The 16213-nt window shown below is 40.8% G+C and overlaps 1 protein-coding gene across 2 annotated transcripts in view; it reads right to left on the bottom strand.

Moving 5' to 3' along the window:
* The window catches only part of rpap1 (RNA polymerase II associated protein 1), a 34254-nt gene extending 25561 nt beyond the window's left edge, over positions 1-8693 (bottom strand). The window contains exons 1-8 of one of the 2 annotated variants that reach the window (XM_061219284.1): positions 8574-8693; positions 7871-8063; positions 7584-7738; positions 7374-7466; positions 6054-6258; positions 5581-5739; positions 3723-3914; positions 310-425 (exon numbers count right to left, since the gene is read on the bottom strand). In XM_061219284.1, coding sequence (XP_061075268.1) covers positions 310-425; positions 3723-3914; positions 5581-5739; positions 6054-6258; positions 7374-7466; positions 7584-7738; positions 7871-8060 — 1110 coding nt within the window. In that variant the 5' untranslated portion in view covers positions 8061-8063; positions 8574-8693. Of the gene's footprint in view, positions 1-309; positions 426-3722; positions 3915-5580; positions 5740-6053; positions 6259-7373; positions 7467-7583; positions 7739-7870; positions 8075-8573 lie in introns of both variants that reach the window. The other variant, XM_061219275.1, reaches the window with a different exon arrangement.
* Between the last annotated feature and the right edge of the window lie 7520 nt (positions 8694-16213).

The following is a 16213-nucleotide window of genomic DNA, read 5'->3' as shown; positions in this document are numbered from 1 at the left end:
CCCTTCTCTCAGTCTGTCTCTGAATCACACACCACCTCAGTCCATCCTTGAATCAAACACCACCACACCCCCATCACAGTTTAATTCAAACACCCCTCACCCGCTGTTACTGATTTACTCAAACACCCCCTCACCCCCTGCCACTGCTCAATTCAAACACCCCCTCACCCCGTCACTGCTCAATTCAAGCACCCCCTCACCGACTCACCCTCTGTCACCGCTCAATTCAAGCACCACCACACCCCCTGACACTCCTTTACTTACAAAGTTCTTCCTTCTGCCTCCTCACACCTCCTTTCTCCAGCTCACCCGTTTAGTGTCCCTCCTCCTGGGGGGTGGCAGGTCTCTCAGCCATTCCAGTTTCTCAGGCTCCAGCTTGTCCATGTGTAGCCACTCCTTTTGGGGCTTGACAGGCAGCTCCTTCTCTGTGGTGAGAGACAGTGATGCATTGTCATCATCTTTTTCCAATTACTCCCCCATCAACCCTGCACAGACACTGATGAATAAGCCTGCACACTATTTTGGCTCCCAATGGTGCAGAGTTTGCTGATGGGACAAATCTCCAAACTTCAAAATGGACTTCTCCCTAATCCAAGGGTACTGAAAGTTAAATAAATTTGCAGTTTCTTCAGCCATCAGCTTAGTAATTTTACAATTCATATTTATTCATTAATTTATTGGCATAATAATTTGACAGCAGTTGAAATTGCATATTCTTTTTTCATTCTTTCAAAAGCAATCCTGCAGCCCATATTATGGTAAATCTCGGGAGCTGTCCTGCAAAACAGGTGCACCAGCAGAGACCCTGATGACTAAGAACTGTGGACTTCACAACTGTACCTGCTACTGAACTGTACTGACAGATGACTGACATGTGAACTATAGTCCTATAGGCTAGAGACCACTGTGCAAATTTTAGTTGCCTTACATTTGCACAAAGGAGTAACAAAGCAAGGCAACTAATTTAATAAGTTTCTCCTATACTGCACCAAATAGAATGTTAAAATATTGAAAAAAAATTATGGTTCTGAGCAGCACTGTATTTGGAATACATCTCTGCCTCTGTGTGGCGATGCTGTCCAATTTTATTTCTTTTTTTATCAACTGTAGGTATGAGGTGCTTCTCCTTGTATGCATTCGTCTTTTGCCAATGAGGTTTGGCAAATTCCAGATGTACGATTTGTTTAGCTCAGTAAGGGCCTTCATCATGCCACCCTTCCAAAGAGTTTGTTGGCATGGAGGTGCTATTTTATGGTTCTTTTTGAGACCCCAAGATATAACCTCCCTCACCATCTTCCACATGCTCTTATCCAGAGCGACGTACAACAAAGTGCATTCCCATAACCAGGGACATTTGCACATTTGCAACCATTCCATATGTTTATTTGTATTATTGCCATTACAGTGCTAGTGGTATGTTGAACTGTTGATGTATTTTTTTGTACCCATTCCCAGACTTGTGATGGTCAATTACCATCGGTCTATTTTGAATTGAGGGTTCTTTGGCTTTTCCCATACTGATGGATGACAAATATTTTTTTGCATGTTTTGTCTCCCTTTTTACTCTAGTGAAACAGGAAGAGATGGAATGATGCAATATAGTTCCTTTAGACTGAGATTAAATCTAAGTAAAGTTATATTGCCAATTTCACTTTTATTTTACTTACAATAATTGCTTGGGGTGCCAATAATTTTGACAACTGTGGTTTACTGAATGAAAGATTTGAGTAAATGTATCGGAATAAAAGTACATCCCATATGTATGAACAGATAGATTATTATCTTGTTTAGTAAATACAGCCTTTTTCTTTTTCTTTTCCAATAATTCTGGAGCCCACTGTATATTGAATAGTTAGAAGAGGCATTGTTTCATTCAAATATCAAAACAATATTAATCTGTTAATTTCATTGGGGTATCAATCAATCTAAATGACTTCCAAATCAAGCAAATTTCTTGCTGCTGCTGTTCTTGCTATGACCCACTTCAGAAACATGTGGGAAAACAGCACACCAAATGCAGAAAATGACAGAAGCTAAGTCACTTTTGTTTATGGGCAGATGCTTGTTACGCTTGTGTAAAACCATTGTCTTGTCACCCCACAGGATGAGACACTCCCATTCTAGAACAAGCAGATATGCTACAGTCTGACAGGGATTATGAAATAGACTAAGTTAATTAGGTTCTCACAGCATTATGGGTCTCCTATTAGAAAGAAGAAAATAAGTGAAAATAAATATGATTAATTTGAAGTAAAAGGTGCCGAGGAGGTATTACAAGTAAAAAAAACTTTCCCAGAGGCATTGGTTGGGGAAATGACCATATGCGGTATTCATTCCTTCAATCACAGACTCAATAGGGAGGCAAAGTGGATGTATCGGGAATTTCCAGTAAACTGCTCCCTATTAAATAGAGCGATGAAAGCTCAATATAAGCCAACTACGTAGTGTTGATGTCTGGATTCAAAGTATGTTTTTTATGGTTTAAATGCATAGCTATATACTGAATATGATGGGATTTCAGTTGTGTAATGTAATGTAATATTCTGTGTTTTTAGATCGCCAAGATAGGCTAAAACTCAGCCTCCCATAATGCTTTCCTTTCATAGTGATGAAATTTCCACAATTGAACCATTGTCTGTTGAACTGTCTGTCTGTATTCATTTATCATCATACTTGTGCGATTTTAAAAATCCCACTTAACTGGCATAATTCTAATTTATAAACTTGATTACAAATAGGATATATTTGTGTAATCAGTGGTTGATCGATGGCAACCTGCAACCGACGTCAAGCGCAATTGGGGGAAACAAAAACCATGGGTGCTGAATATGCTAAACAAAATGCATGTGTACATTATTTTTCCCTGCGTCATGCAAGTGTTTTTCAATTTGATTTCAACAGCAAACTGCTATTGTTAAGTTTGAACAGCTTAAGATCAGCCATGAGAATGCACTAATTTGGTAAACAGTTTTTACATTTGTAATTGAAGGCAGTATATTCCTTAAAGCAAATTATACTTTGAGCACCACAGAGGTGTTGAGCACCACTCGCAGCTACTGACTTCATATGATGGGAAAACAAGCGTCTCTCATTCTGTAGGAACAGCAGAGCCAGCAGTGGAGCAATCCAAAGAGCTGTCAGTGCAGAGCAGTGGAGGAGAGGGCCCTGTGTATTAGCTCCAGTGACCTGAACTCTTGTGCTGAGCAGACTCGTTTTCCATTATCTCCATTACCCCAAATTAATCTGGGCTCTCTCTTCCAGGGAGCAGTGCTAATCAGACTAATTGAAATCAATGTGCAGCAATCAATGCTGACCACAGAACAGGGGGCAGGGACCCTTAGGATTTTGGTTGTAAAAATAGGTCTCCTCATACAGTATATTAACATCACAGTCACAGACGACCAGAAAACCACAGCTCGCTAGATATGGGTAACATGCAAAACTTCACAGTCTAGAGTTTACAGAACGCTGCATAGGTTCCCTGTATCACCACCCAGTTCTATTAAAAGAAATTAATTACAAATCAATTCAAATATGTTCACCTGAGCATAATATTCTGAAAAACTTGGAAAGTCAGAGATCTGAGAGATGCCAATAGACCAAGGAAAACTACAATATTGAACTACTCTGTCATGGGCCTGACGATAGTGTTATTGTACTGTTCCAATCGCAGTACAACCAAAAACTTGCCTTCTACTTTCTTACCTCTTCCTTCCTCTTACCTGTGATTGGAGGTTGTGACTCCACCTCATGCTCCATCTCCATCTCCAGTGGCTCTGGCTCAGACTCCCTCAAGTCAACCGCTGACACAGTGCTATCTACTGCACTGGGACCATGGCCATCCAGGGTCTGGTTCAAAGGGGCAGTGGAATCCTGCGTTTTACGATTCCTTACGAATTCCACCAGGCAGGGATCTGAGAAACCGAGAGACAGAGTCCAACAGGTCTTTGAAACAGAGAGACACAGAGTGACAGGTCTGAGAAACAGAGACACAAGGCCCTTTTCCATTACATTTTGTAGCAAATTAGTGCTGTATTGCTATAACTTTGTAGCAATTTTCTGAACGATCTTCTATTAATACAAAATGGTAGTAGCACATTAACTTGATTAACTTGCCCTCTTTTTGCACATCAATTGCACTGAAATCATTAGCTACGCTTGCTAACAAGTAACATTATGAAACCATGCTATTCACTCATAGGAATCAAACTCTTTAGACCTAATGATAGGTTAAACTAACGATTTCCAGTGAAGTCATTAACAGTGTATTAACTGTACTGTGCATGAAGGTAGGCTATAGCTATCCGCATTTCACTGACAAATGAACTCTGCAGTGTGCAGTGTCTCCACTTCCGTCCAATTACTCTGAGTTAGAGACTTCTCTATCTAGGCTCTTTGAAGCTAGCTAAATTAGTCAGGCAATCTGCCTCATGCAGGTTACTGTATCTTACACCTCATAAGACCCATAGTATCATTTAGTTTCCATGTTTTATTTTGGAGCCTTTTTGGAAAACTGCCTAGACATAGATTAGAAAGAAATATGCAGAATGCTCATTTTTGGGGAAAGGGATTTGTCCAGTGTTGTGGCCGTGGTTCCATTGTGTTTGGGGCTTCTGTAACTTTGCTTAGTAATATGTAGAGTCAAAGGGTTATCTTTCAGAGGAGACCAGGATCACGCCTGCAGTCAAAAGGGTTCAAGAATAGTAACCATTTTATTTTGGGTATGTCATTAAGTTCAAGTATATGTCATTATACATGTCTCATTCATTCACCACAAAGCTGTAAGTGTATTTTGCTAGCTAGCTTGCTGCCCATGATGTCGGAGTAGGTAATGTGAATGACAGCTGGCTAGAGCACACCAGCAGTTTGTTCTAAAACTAGATAGCTTGATCATAACCACACATATTCATTGCATTGCTAATAGCCCAAACCTCTCTCGAATTTTGTCTCCTTTGGGGAAAGCCAATCGTGGCAACTTGCTTGGTGAGAGTGACATGATTGCTATACCATTAGTTCAAAAAACGGTAAACACCTTCTTGTGTTTGTCTTGTGGTTAACCCAGTCTGATGTCTCCAATGTTCTCGAAGTATTAAAAGTAGGCCACCTCGTGTGTGTCTTGTGGTTAGCCTGAAAATTCTCCATTAACTTCAACACATCAACCGAGCAGAGTCCCCATTCAATGACAATGCCGCCCCCTAGCAGCAGAAAGTCAACGTTACAGACTAACGGACTAATGGACTAATGTAGTGACTGACTAACGGACTTGGCCAGCAGGAATGTGTAGTGTGCCGGATGAAGTCAATGCAGAATTTTGTTTTGTCCACAAATGCGTCATTTAGTTTGTACTAAATAAATATATAAATACAATTGTTTCTACAGCAAGTATACTCCCAGTTTACAGGGTGTGTATTCAAGCAGATATTGGGCTTAACAAACTGGAAAGGAGGTGCTCCACCATAGCATCACAGGATCAAGAGCCCCAAAACATTGGAAGATTCCATAACACTTGGCTCCTCTACTGAAAGTGAAATGATTTGCCGTTGCAGTGCCAGTGTGCACCCCTCCCATCAGTGCACCCACCTAACTGAGCCAGCAGCCTCTTCTGCTCCTCCAGAATCTCTCTCTGGGACATGCCCTCCAGCCAGGCCTTGTTCTCCTGGTGGATCTTCAAAGCTTCTTTTGTGCTGTCCTGCTGGTTCAAGCCCTGCCCTGACACCAGCCTGGAGCTCTCAGTACGGCCTGCACACACACAAACATGCTTTATAATATACATTACATTCCACATCCATCAAACAAAGATAAGCAAGCTGAGCACCAACCACCAAAGTTACAAAAGAATGACTATACACACACAGTAAAGAGACATTTAACACTCCTAGAAGCTACCAACAATTGCTAAACCAGGAAATGCAACAGAGCTTAAAATTTATTTTGCAGTAGTAATAAATATTTTCACACAAAATATAATAGGAATATAATATAATGGATATCGTATAGGTGTAATAATACAATAAAATCTTGACACCTGAAATTCACCACAGGTCAGAAATTACCTTCATGTCCAGGAAGAGACTGTTCTGTCACCTTGGTTGCAACAGGAGAGATATTTGACCCTTGTGCTCCAGGTGTCAGGCAACTGATTTGGGGCTTCCCATGAGGGGATTCTCTGGCTCTCTGAGCTGCGAGCTTCTGTGCAAAAATACTCCTCTTGCCCAGAGGTGTGGATCCCTGTCTCTGTTCCAGTCCCTGTCCCTGCCCCTGTGGGTAAAGCACAGTGAACCAGAGCATTCCAGGGATTTAGTGAAGTATTTGTTTATTATAACAATCCCCATTAGCGGACACCTTAACGACCAGCTAGTTTTCCTGCGGTCCAAGACACAATGACAAAATACACATAGACATGAAAGTTAAAAGAACATAACCATACATACAAAATCATGCATTCCAGTAGTGCTTTAAACAATATCAGCTTGTTAACAATAAGAGACGAAGCTCAGGATTCTGCATGATGCTGAAATTCTGCCCACCTGATTATATCAGTTGATAAATCAGTAGATAAGGTTTATCAACCAATATGGGACCAAAATATCAGCAATCGATAAAGCTTGTTTATTACCCATTTTTGTCATGAAATTTTATTATGCACACTGAACTTGAAGTGTACATAAAGAACAAAGTAACTGAATAGTACCATCATATTAGTACCATTCAGTGTGAAATGAAAAGTATCAAGTGGTATTTGGGGACCTCTGCATTTACTCTGCATTTCTATTGACAAACATCAATTGGGTATTCGCATATTCACAAAAACATTTTCATCTCATTCCTTTTCCAAAAGAGAAATTATTTCAACTTTTTGATAATTTTTTACACAAAGTAGCTTATACTATTAACATGATTCGCTCCATTGCTTGCATCAGATCAAATGTGAAAGGTGTTGCATTTAACACATTGCACAGGGACTACAGTTGGAAATGAGGCAGCTGGGTAAAACTGGCGCATTTACATTAATGTTAATTTATGTCCCCATTTCAACTAAACTAAACATTTGATCAGTAATAGTACACAGCATCAGCTAAACATTTTTGTAGCTTCATTGAAAATTACATTCAAGAGTAAAGGTCAATCAATGGAATATCAACACAATATTTTCTGGAGGGACTTTCCACTTAAGTGTAGTCTATAACTTGCTTTTAAATTATTAAATTTTGTAATTTAGCCAACTACATTCTATAACTTGATGAGATTAAAGATAGCAATAATCCATTCCAGTGTGCAGATGAGTCCATCAAATCTGGACTGCTGCCAGTGGTAACTGTGTGCAGACAAGGGAAGACACAGACATTCATTCACACACACAGTGCTGATCTTACCCCATCCTCGATCTCTGACCGATGGAAGACTTTTGGGAAAGCAGCCGTGGTGAAGGCTGGGACAGACACGGGGACATTGCTCAAGTCTCTCTCCTATACCCAATGTGAGATCAGAAGAACAGTATCAGAGGCTGTCAAGCACACAGAGAGGCAGTTGCAGCAGCGGCCATTTCTGTGGCGAAAGGCTTACACATGATTAGTGACACTCACAATGATTCTGGACAGGACAGAAGTGACATGTGTGTCGTGTCTGTCCAGACATTCCTCTGGGCCCTCATCCTCAAAGTGTACACTAGCTGCCTTGAAGCGGGACTTCTTGGGGGCTGCAGGAGTCAAAGGGGGCATCTCATCTGATAAATCTTGGTCTAGAAAATAAAACAGAAATCATAGCCAAATAATGTATGTTGTGCCGACATTAATTGCAATCATCAAATGTGTGCTCTATTGACATTTTGAAATCAGATACTCTATGCAGATGAGAGTAATTCAATGTGTACCTTGGATGGAGACCACATCTCTTTGATAGGTCTTATTCCCTGGCTCTTTGTGCACCTCGTTCTCTTCCCCCCTGCGCTTATCAGGTCGACGAATCACGTGAACCCCTGACTGGGCACCCGAATTTAGGAATTCCTCCTGGGCTCGCAGGAGGTCCGCCTCAGAGTCTCCGGGCTTGGGACGTCTCAACATCCCCTGCGGTGACCATTAAAGCCAAACATAAACGAACCAACGTGTGACTAGATGCCTTGCACCAAGTTATTTAACAATAGAAACATTTGCTTATATGTGAACGCAGGCAACTAATCAATTATCATACAAGCCAGAGTGTGGCTTTGCCAGTATTCTGAAGGGAACAGAATACTTTTATGAAGCTTAATGAGGTTATGTACCCGTCTGATACACATAAATATGTTCCTATAAGCACGCTTAGATATAGCTAGATACCATTAGGTAGCCTAATCATCTTAACGAAAATATAATTCATTCTAAAATAATGCTACATCAAATAGGGGACAGCAATTCAAAGAGGGCAGTGTATTTCCAAATAATAAATACATCAAGCTAATGTCTGTCCGGTAACAAACTTGGCTTGTTTACTGCCAAATATTAGCGTTAGTGTTTAGGTACTGTTACAATACGCTCACTAACTTATATGAACAAAGGTCGAACACAGAAGACCGTGTATCACGGTAAACGGGTTACCTTTGTTAAAATGCACGGCTTTCAAATACAATTTTACTCAGCTCGTCTTCTCAGCATAAGCACAATTCCAACTTCATGATATAACGTGAAGCATACATTTCCGCCACTCTCCGAACTGTTTCCGCAGTCAAATAACAACTTCCGCCCCGCATATGGGTTTTGTATTATGCAGGTGTTAGTTAGGGGCACATAACTGTTCTGTGGCCAGATATAACGATGTAATCTTCGTTTTGATTGCACACACACACATATATATATAGTATATGTACTATATATCCATGTCGATATGTCATATTTATTGCGGCAGACAGAGGGCATTGTCCAAGCCACTTTTAAAGGGATAGTGCACTTTTGTGGAAGAGTACACGTGCCATCATTCTACAATGATGCGCCGTGATTGCTTTTACAAAATGATGTGCATTAGTCGTCCCACACGAAAGGGAAAATATGCATTGCATTGCATTGCATTGTGCGCTCTGTAAAAACTGTAGGCACTAAATCAGGGTTTCCATGTGGTCAAATGGCCAGAGTGATGTTTTCAGTTTCTGCACATGCATCATTTTTCAATCATTGCAAAAGTTTTCAACGAATCAACAATGAATTCGCGATGACCTCCCGTAGGTTAATCAAATCAAAGAAAATCGGGCAAGTTGAGATAAATATATGACTTTCATATGACTGTGAGTGTATGCACCTGGAAAGTCAAAGTGGTCTGTCAGTAATCTGAAGCCAATTCAAAGATGTGTATGCCACTTCCCACACAAAAGTTGTGAATTATAAAAGCATATATAATTGGCATGACTCAATTAATTGCAACAAATTCAAAGTGTGAAGCAATTAGATGGATTGCCACAGGCTTATGAATGCACTGATGACGATGGTACATACAGTGCAATGGGATGCTTTGGCACAAATAGAAGATTATGTGAACGTGAGGGAACAAGTATTCAGGGACCACAAGGTTTTCCTGGCCCATGATGATGGATGGCTAATGAGCCGATTTAGATTCGTAAGAGCCATTCTCCTGGAGCTAGCTGCTGAATTGGGTCCAGCTTTAGAGAGACCAACCCTAAGAAATCAGGATATCCCAGTCCACTTACAGGTACTAACCACGACCTGGTTTCTGCCGACCGGCCGTTTCCAGAGGGAATTGGCCCACAGATCAGGAATATTGCAGCAATCCCTATGCTACCTGTTGGACAGCATAATTAAAATGGCAACACATTAACTTTCCTTAAACTGGGGCTGAACAGGCCAACATCAAAATGCAATTTGCAGTGATGTCAGGTTTCCCGAATGTAATCAGCACAATTGACTGCACTCACGTTGTAACATGAGAATTTACAAAAAAAGAAACTCTGTACAAGTTTGATAAATTACTGTAATGCCCCCTATTTGCCAATTCTGACCACGTTTTGCAAACTAGCACACAGCGGTGCACATTGTCGTGAGCCACGGACCCCTTGCCGAGCTCAGACCTCACGTTCCCACGAGCAGTACCTCACAATGAGGTGTCTCGGGGACGAACTCAAGTACTCCGAACGTCCTGGAGCCCTGGTAAGTTCTACTGAACTTCCAGCCCAGTCTCGAAGTGAAGGGTGTGATGCAAATCTGGTAATCGATGTCCTGTATTCAATGTATTTCCTCTAAAGACTCTTTATCACATATGATTATAGTAAGATACTTTATTATAATCAATCAAAAGAATAGAGTTATACAGATTACAGTGTACATATCATCTTTTGCAGTTTGCTAATCACATGCAAGTTACATATACCCCTCTTAGCTCTTTCTAAATTACCTTTCCACCACGATGTTTAAAAATCAAGGTACACCCTTCCTATATCCATCCTCTTTGGCCTTAGCCTTATCCTATAGCTCCCCCTTCTTGACGTTTAAAAAGAAACTATTCCTATAATATTATATTTATCTAAATATGATAATTTCTCTACATTTTTCTACTTTATATAGTACCCTAATGAGAAATAAAAGATATATAAAAGTAAACTTATAATATGTTACTTTTCCTACTTCTACAAGTAATATAGATTATAATTACCACTCCAGCTTTGTTATAATTGTTCTGCGTGGCTCTTTCTTCACCTGAGTCCGCACCGCGTACGTCACTCCTCTCTCCATATCCATATCCTGGAGTGGCGCGCAGAGGGAGCGCGCCACTCCAGCTTGACTGTCTTGCGTTGCTCTCTCTTCAACAGCTCGTAGATATCTTCTGAAGCCAAATTCTGGGATCCTGCTCTAAGGTCTAAAAGCTTATCCCTTATATATCTTTTTTGCATACAAAAGTGTACCTTTTTTGATAAGAAATGCCCCCATTATGTTTTTTAATGATCATATTAATTATTTCTGTTTTTCCAATTGTCATTTTCTCATACCTCAAAAGAACTGTCCCCAATATTTTATTTCATGGGCCCCTCTGGTTTGGGAATTTCCCCCATCTTAATACATGAGTGGAAAAACACTAGCCCTTATGTTGTTTTTAATGAACCTATTCATCACTGGTGTCTGTGTCAGTTTCATAATCTCTCCTTGACTTCCTCCAAACTTTGATTTCATGTAAGCCAGACGTTAAAGCCTGCCACCATCCCAACACCCTCTTTAGGTGCCCCTTTTTGTGGCGCCTTAAGGGGTCTACAAAGGTCATCCAGCTAATAGCTGAGTGTAATTCATCATTCAACTCCTCTATAGTCAGTCCTTTAAATCTATTCGATAAATTATTTGTGTTATCCTCAGGAAGGCCCTTGAAGCCTCTTAATTTTCTTTCGGTATTGACGTCCCTTCCGTTTTCCTTATTTTTGTTTTTCTTTAGCCAGGCATTGTGCCCCTCCCCTGTAGGGTTGGGGTACTCTCAGTCAGAACTTTAACCTTGCTCCTTAAAACCCTAAATCTAAGTCCCCCGACTTCAGACTCCTCTACTGACAAGTATGGCTGCTCATTCTCTGAACCACATATTTTTCTTCTTACGGGCGTTCTTACTACCACCTCGATGGCGTGTGCGAGGGGTTAACAATGCATTCCTTTCTAACCCATCCCCCGTCAATCTCTCATCAGGGGGGCCTAGGGCCGGGTCCTCGACAACATGGAGCAAATTTCAAGATGATTGATCCTTCTTAAGTTCATCTAATGCAATAAAAACAACAACAAAAAACACACACACAGGCACCTGCAAAACATGCAAACTCCTGACAGAAAGAGCTGAATTGAAATGCAAGTCTGCTAACCACTGGACCACCACACCAGGAGGGCTTCTGGTGGTTTTAAGAAGCTTGATGTAATGCAACTGCACCCCAAACTTCATGAAAATTGGTCAATTTCTGTAGAATTTTTACTGGTGAAACTACATGCTGCTCCAGATATTATGATTGAAAAAACTATGCTCTGTGTCAAATTTGAGGAAGATTGCATGACCTTTGTAGAAGAAGCAAGAAATGTGTTTTAGAAAAAATTCTAAATGGTGGAAATTTTAAATGGTTGCCAACATTATTGCTGAAAGCAAAATTGTTAATCTGAAGGAGTAGGATCTACTGATGTCAATTATAAGATTTTCCATTAACCATAGCCAAAGACACTCTTTCAAATCCTGTGCCCCCTACTAGCCGGTGACATGGCTCAGGCCGGGGCGACATGGCTCAGGCAGTAAGAGCAGTTGTCTGACTGTTGGAGGGTTGCCGGTTTGATCCCCCGCCCGGGTGTCGAAGTGTCCCTGAACAAATGCTCCTGACGAGCTGGTCGGTGCCTTGCATGGCAGCCTATCGCTGTCGGTCAAAGCATCAATTGTACAACGCTTTGGATAAAGGCGCTTTATAAATGCCAACCATTTAGCCAACTTATAGCACATTTACAGCGTGGAAAAAAATATTTTGATTCTAGACCAAAAGGTTCTGGCATTATGGGCTAAAACGTAAATGTGTGTTACCATGTGGCCGATAAGCATCATTAGAATAACCTGTGTATTGCAATGAGAGAGTAACTGAACCTACCTGCCAAATTTTATAGCTCTACAATTTACTTTTAGCCAAGAAAAACATTTTAAAATAGAACAAAAGTTAGAGCTGTTTCTTGTTGTCCTGTTAGATTGATTGTTTAAACAATAAACTTATTGGGTTTTGCCTGTGAAGACTGCATTTGTGTTCCAAAAGATAAACCAACATGAAGACCAGAGAACTATCCTTGGGAGAAAAGCAATCAATTCTAAAGCTTAGAAAAGAGGGGAAAACGGAGCCATTGCACAAGCTATATAATAGAGGCTATACCAGAATATGTAAACAGTCAACATTAGTCAGAATAGGAAGGCAAGATTACAATTTGCAAAGAAGTACAGAGATGAGCCACAAAAATTCTGGAACAAAGTTTTATAGACTGATGAGACCAAGATTAACCTCTTCCAAAGTGATGGAAAGGCCAAAGTGTGGAGAAAGAAGGGATCTGCTCATGATCCAAAGCAGACAAGCTCATCTGTGAAGCACAGTGTAGGAAGTGTCATGGCTTGGGCTTGCATGGCTGCTTCTGGAGTGGGCTCACCTATCTTTATTCATGATGTAACTCATGATGGTAGCAGCAGAATGAAAAAAAACATTCTGTCTGCCAAATTACGGAGAAATGTGTCAAAACTAATCAGGAGGAACATGCAGCAAGATGATGACCCAAAACACACCGCCAACTCAACAAAGGACTTCATTAGGGAGAAAAAGTGGAACGTTTTAGACTGCATTTCACCTCCTGAAGAGGAGATTGAAGGAAAAACTCCCCCAAAACAAACAACAACTGAAAGAGGCTGCAGTAAAAGCCTGGAAAAGCATCATAAAAGAAGAATGCATCAGGTGATATTGATGCAGTTATTGCAAGCAAGGGCTATGCTACCAATTATTAAGTGTTATTTACTTTCATTGACTTAAATACTCTCTGTTCCAATACTTTTGGTCACCTACAAATTGGGTGGTCTGATACCAAAGGTGTTAAGTTGTTTAAAGGTACAATAGGTAATTTTGGACTTCTAATGGTCAAGAGAGGAATAGCAGCAACAAAAATCTTCAAACCACAACACTGTTCATCCCTCCCCCTTCTCTGTAAACATGCTGATGTTGAAACGCCATTGGCTACGGCAACAAGAACCAATTTTCAACCAATGAGCTTGAATTATTGTACAGTTATGCAATGCTTTGGTACAGATTGTCGGGCCATCAACTGCATCTTTTCAAACCCGAATTTAAGGACTATAAATCAGGCAGAGGGTGAGTCAACATGTCAGTGAGCCTATTTCAATGATAGGAAGGGATTTACAATGGTCTTGTAACAATGTTTTAACACAAAAATCTTAGCGATTGTACCTTTAACACTAGGTGTAAATGCCAGGAAATAAAAGCTGAAATTCTGAACTCTTGTCTTGTGTTCATCTTTTTATCTCAATCCCAACATATTGCAAAAACAAAGGAATTGGCTGTTCCACTTTTGGATTGGACTGTATATATACACTTACCGAACCCTTTATTAGGAACATTTTTACTTTATTACACCTACTTATTCATGCAATTAACTAATCAACCAATTGTGTGGCAGCAGTGCAATGCATATAGTCATGTAGATATGGGTCAGGAGCTTCAGCTAATCATTATAATGTGGGAAAATTTGATCTAAGTGACTTTGACCATGGAATGATTGTTGGTGGCAGACAGGGTGGTTTGAGTATCTCAGAAACTGCTGACACACACTAATCTCTAGAGTTTGCAAAGAATGGTGCAAAAAAACACACACAACAGTGAGCAGCAGTTCTGCAAACAGAAACATCTTGTTAATGAGAGACGTCAGCTTTGACCAGTCTCGCCATTCTCCTCTAACAGGAAGGTGACAGTAACACAAATAACCACACATGCAAATGCAATAGTGGTATGCAAAAGAGCATCTCTGAACACACAACGCATTATAACTCTAAGTGGATAGGCTACAGCAGTAGAAGTCTAAAAATGAAGTCTAATAAATACCTAATAAAGTGCTTGGTGAGTATAGAGGTATATGGAATAATGATCTACTTACAGCAGTGTGCTGCAGTCTGTAAACCCAACATAAATCTATAAGCAGTTCAGTCGAAAGCAGCCGGAGTGAAACTGATCCAACGCAATTTATAACAGTTCCGGGGCAAGTTTAAACGGCATCCAAAGTACAGGAAAATGGACTGGGAAAATAGTAATAACAATAATAGTTTTAACACAAAAGCTCCTGAATCCAACATTTCTTACTGTTCACATTTCTTATCTGAAAATCGTCTTGTAGAGATTGGCTATAATGCTGTCTGTACTAACCGCATATGATACCATTTATAAAAATCTCGGGGAAAAAAAAAAAGTCTCGGAAGAAATTGATCAAGAGCGAGTGCTAAATCGGACTGAATAAATGCAAGCAATATGGAATGTGGAATATACAACGTTACATTAAAAGTTATTGTGGCTGATGCATTTATAACAGGAGGGGGCATGTTGGAACACAGCATTCCGACGTGCCCCGGCTGCGCTAGCTGTATTCCAGCAAGGGTCACAGTTTCTGCTCGCTCGTGACGTGTCGAATCTATACAGTCTTATAACCCGCAAGACAGTGAGTTAAATGACGTAGGCCTATATTTGGAGTCTTTGGCGGTCGCATATGATCGGTTATTCCATTAAAATACGTTGGTGAAAAACAATCACTTTCATGGTGCAAAAGCACGGATTTGTTGATGAAGTTTTCAAATCATACAGCCACTCACACATGAGAAGCCCGTTGCTGTATTACATTAGCGAAAACAAACCCATAATTCTTGCGCAAATGCAACTGTGCAAAATCCCCATGTTTAAACATGCCCCGTGTTCGTTTGTACCCCGGTCTCCCCTATTACCATACCTATTTCTGCATAGCATATTTTGCAGAAAGCGTGTATTTTGAAAAGCACACAGACGATGATGTATTGAATTTATCAATGAAAAATGCCTCCCTGGTCGTTACCTCAGCTCTGCAGTGCACGAAGCTACTGCAGAGATGAACTGGGTTTACGCGACTCCCAGCGGAGGCTTTTTCGAATACGCTTTTTCTATAGAGCGTGCTTTTAGTGTAGGGTAATGTTATATTGCTAGCGCATAAAATGTAGACGCAGCAAAGAAGAGGGAGTCGGTTGCCAAATAGAACGTGAAGGACGTATCCCACAATTTTGTTGAAGGGCACCGGAACATGATATGTGGACTGCACTTTGGCCATTTAGACAACATTTGAGATGCGTTTTGTGCGTGGGGCTTGCTGCATATATTCACTATCTTACTCTTTGCGGTTCGCGCTTAAGTTTGTTCGTTTAAGCATGCATTGCTATGTTTTCTCGTGTTTATATTTGTAGTCTATAATATCCCATTGCCATGGCGTGCGTACCGGGCTTGAATCGTTTGTGGAATTTCCTTTTTCACCGTCCTTGAACAGATCGAGTAGTCCCAGCGTCCCTGCCTCCCTGCTTACTGCTATGGGAGCACCCTGAGAGGGATCCCCGTCCTCCTTGGCTCCGGACCAGCAGGGGATCGGGACAAGGGAAGGAGTCGAGCTGGTACCGATAGAGCCGGGTTCCTAAAGGGACTGGTTTTAGTTGGCTACCGTGTTTCTGCGAGAGCAGG

Source organism: Conger conger, chromosome 1 (genome assembly GCF_963514075.1).
Source record: "Conger conger chromosome 1, fConCon1.1, whole genome shotgun sequence".
NCBI classification, from domain to species: Eukaryota; Metazoa; Chordata; class Actinopteri; order Anguilliformes; family Congridae; genus Conger; species Conger conger.
Note: the sequence above shows the minus strand (reverse complement) of the source record. Positions and strands in the feature narration are given on the sequence as shown.